This window comes from Excalfactoria chinensis, chromosome Z, assembly GCF_039878825.1.
Source record: "Excalfactoria chinensis isolate bCotChi1 chromosome Z, bCotChi1.hap2, whole genome shotgun sequence".
NCBI lineage: Eukaryota > Metazoa > Chordata > Aves > Galliformes > Phasianidae > Excalfactoria > Excalfactoria chinensis.
In genome coordinates, this window is record NC_092857.1 from 23794606 (window position 1) to 23797169 (window position 2564).

Genomic DNA, 2564 nt, shown 5'->3' on the forward strand with positions numbered 1-2564 from the left:
AGGGCACGGCACCGCAGCTCGCCCCGCCGCGCACTGACGCCGAGAGCCATGTGATGGCCCCCTCGCTATAAGGCGGGGAGGAAGGCCGCCCTCTTTGGGACTCGGCCCCGGCCTCCGCACCGTCTCTCCTAATGGGTCGGCGAGCCGCCCCCTCCGCCCGCCTTCCTCTCTCTTCCTCCCTCCCTCCTTCCCCTCCCTCTCCTCCTCCCAGGACTAGGCGCGCTCCCTCTGCCCCGCATCCATTAATGTCTGGGGACTGAGGTGAGGAGAAAGAAGAGGGAACGGGCTCCCAGGCGCGGCGGCACGGCCCCCCACCCCCAAGCCCCAGCCCCAAACAAAAGCAAAAGACAAAAAAAGGAAAGAAAAAAAAAAAAAAAAAAAAAAGAAAGAAAGAAAAAAGAAAGAAAGAAAAGAAAGAAAAAAAAAAAAGAAAAAAAGAAAAAGAAAAAAAAGAAGGGGGAGGGGAGAAAAAAAAAAAAAAAGAAAAAGGAAAAAAAAAAAAAAAGCGCGAGAGAAAAAATCTTGAAAAAGCTGCAAAAAATACGCCAAACCATAAGGCACCGCCGCCTCCGAGCGGGCGGCAGCAGCTCTCTCTCAGCGCGGCGGCGGCGGCGCTGGGGCCCGGCCCTCCTGCCCGCGGCGGCGGCGGGGCGGCTCTCGGCGGAGCGCCGCGGGGGCCCGGCGGGGAGAGTGGCCGCCCGCCCGCCGCGCCGCGCCGCCAGCCGCCGATGCGCTGTCCCGCCGCATCGCCATGACCCTGAGCTCGGAGATGTCCGAGGCGTCGGCGCTGGCTGAAGAAACCGACATCGATGTGGTGGGCGAGGAAGACGACGAGGAGGACGAGGAAGAGCCGCAGCCCCGCCGCCGCCGCCGCCGCTCCTACGCCGAGGACGAGGAGGAGGAGGAGGAGGAGGAAGAGGAGGATGCGGGCGACCTTCACGACGACGCCCTGCTGCAGCGGTCGCCCGCGCGCACGGGCGGCGGCGGCGGCGGCGGTGGCGGGGCGGGCGGCGGGGATGGCCCCGGCGGCTCGCGGCCCCCCTCCCGGGGCGGCCCGCAGAAGACGGCGGCGGCGGGCGGCGGCGGGGCGGGCGGCGGCGGCGGCGGCGGCGGGGCGGGCGGCGGCAGCGGCGGCAAGAACAGCTTGGTGAAGCCGCCCTACTCCTACATCGCGCTCATCACCATGGCCATCCTGCAGAGCCCCAAGAAGCGTCTGACGCTGAGCGAGATCTGCGAGTTCATCAGCGGGCGCTTCCCCTACTACCGGGAGAAGTTCCCCGCCTGGCAGAACAGCATCCGCCACAACCTCTCCCTCAACGACTGCTTCGTGAAGATCCCCCGGGAGCCCGGCAACCCGGGCAAGGGCAACTACTGGACGCTGGACCCCGAGTCCGCCGACATGTTCGACAACGGGAGCTTCCTGCGCCGCCGAAAGCGCTTCAAGCGGCAGCAGCTCCCGGCCCCGGAGCTGCTGCTGCGAGCCGTGGACCCCGCCGCCTTCCTCCCGCAGCCCCCGCCCCAGCCCCCGCAGCAGCCACCCTGCGCCTACGGACCGTACGGCTGCGGCTACGGCCTCCAGCTGCAGCCCTACCACCCCCACTCCGCCCTCTTCGCCTTCCACCACCCCTCCCCGCCGCCCCGGCAGCCCCCCGCCGCCTCCTCCGGCGCCCCCGCCGCGGCGCTGCCCCCCGCCGCCGCCGCCGCCGCCTCCGCGCCGCCGGGCCCCTTGCTGCCGGCGGCGGAGCTGGCACGGACGCCCTTCGGCTACGCGCACCCGCTGGGCCCGGCGCTGGCGGCCTCGCTGCACGCCGCCAAGCCCGGCAGCGGCGCGGCGGTGTCCCGCTCGCCGTTCTCCATCGAGAGCATCATCGGGGGGGCGCCCGGCCCTGGCCTGAGTGCCGGCCCCGCTCCCGGTGCGGGCAGCAGCTGCGCCTCACAGTCGGGCTCAGCGCCGGGGCTGTCCCGCTCGCTCGGGAGCGGCCTGGCACCCACCGCCGTGCTGCCCGCCGCGCCCGGCCTGGCGGCCCGCATCTCTAACTGTTAAGGGGTTCGGAGTCTTTCCGAAGGTAGGATCTGGGCTCTTTTTCTTCTCCGCTCGGATACCCGGCGGACGCACGGAGGAGCGGCTTTGCGCGGGATTTGCGCGGGATTTGCGCGCGGTTCGCGCGTTGGGGATATATGAGGCCGTTCTCCGTGGCCGGCGGGTTGCCCGGGACCGGTCCGATGCACAGCCAGGTCGGTGTGCTGCACAGGCTGGCGGTCACGCTGTTGGAAAGTTACTCGTTACTCCTTAAAAAAAAAAAAAAAGAAAAGAAAAAAAAAAGAAAAAGAAAAAGAAAGAAGAAGAAGAAGAAAGTAATAATAATAAATAACGTCTCTAAACCGTCAAAGTTCAGAGATTCTCAGGTCTAGGAGCTTAAAAACAGTGATTTACAGGAACAGAGGAGGCTTGAGGGAGGACAGCAAAGCAATACTTTTTCATTGTAGTACACTTGTCTCATGTACTTTTATAAAAGAAAAGATTAACATGTTTACACAGAAGAAAATCAAGATTATCATTTCTT

The 2564-nt window shown here is 65.2% G+C and overlaps 1 protein-coding gene across 1 annotated transcript; it reads left to right on the forward strand.

Annotated features, from left to right (window-relative positions):
* The first annotated feature begins 690 nt into the window (after window positions 1–690).
* On the forward strand, window positions 691–2316 carry FOXD1 (forkhead box D1). The gene has a single exon (XM_072359984.1). The coding sequence runs from the start codon at window positions 752–754 to the stop codon at window positions 2042–2044; it is 1293 nt and encodes a 430-aa protein (XP_072216085.1). The 5' UTR covers window positions 691–751; the 3' UTR covers window positions 2045–2316.
* The last annotated feature ends 248 nt before the right edge of the window (window positions 2317–2564 follow it).

What these genes read in the sequence shown, in the direction of transcription:
- FOXD1 (XM_072359984.1), top strand. Translation starts at nt 752, where the DNA reads ATGACCCTGAGCTCGGAGATGTCCGAGGCGTCGGCGCTGGCTGAAGAA.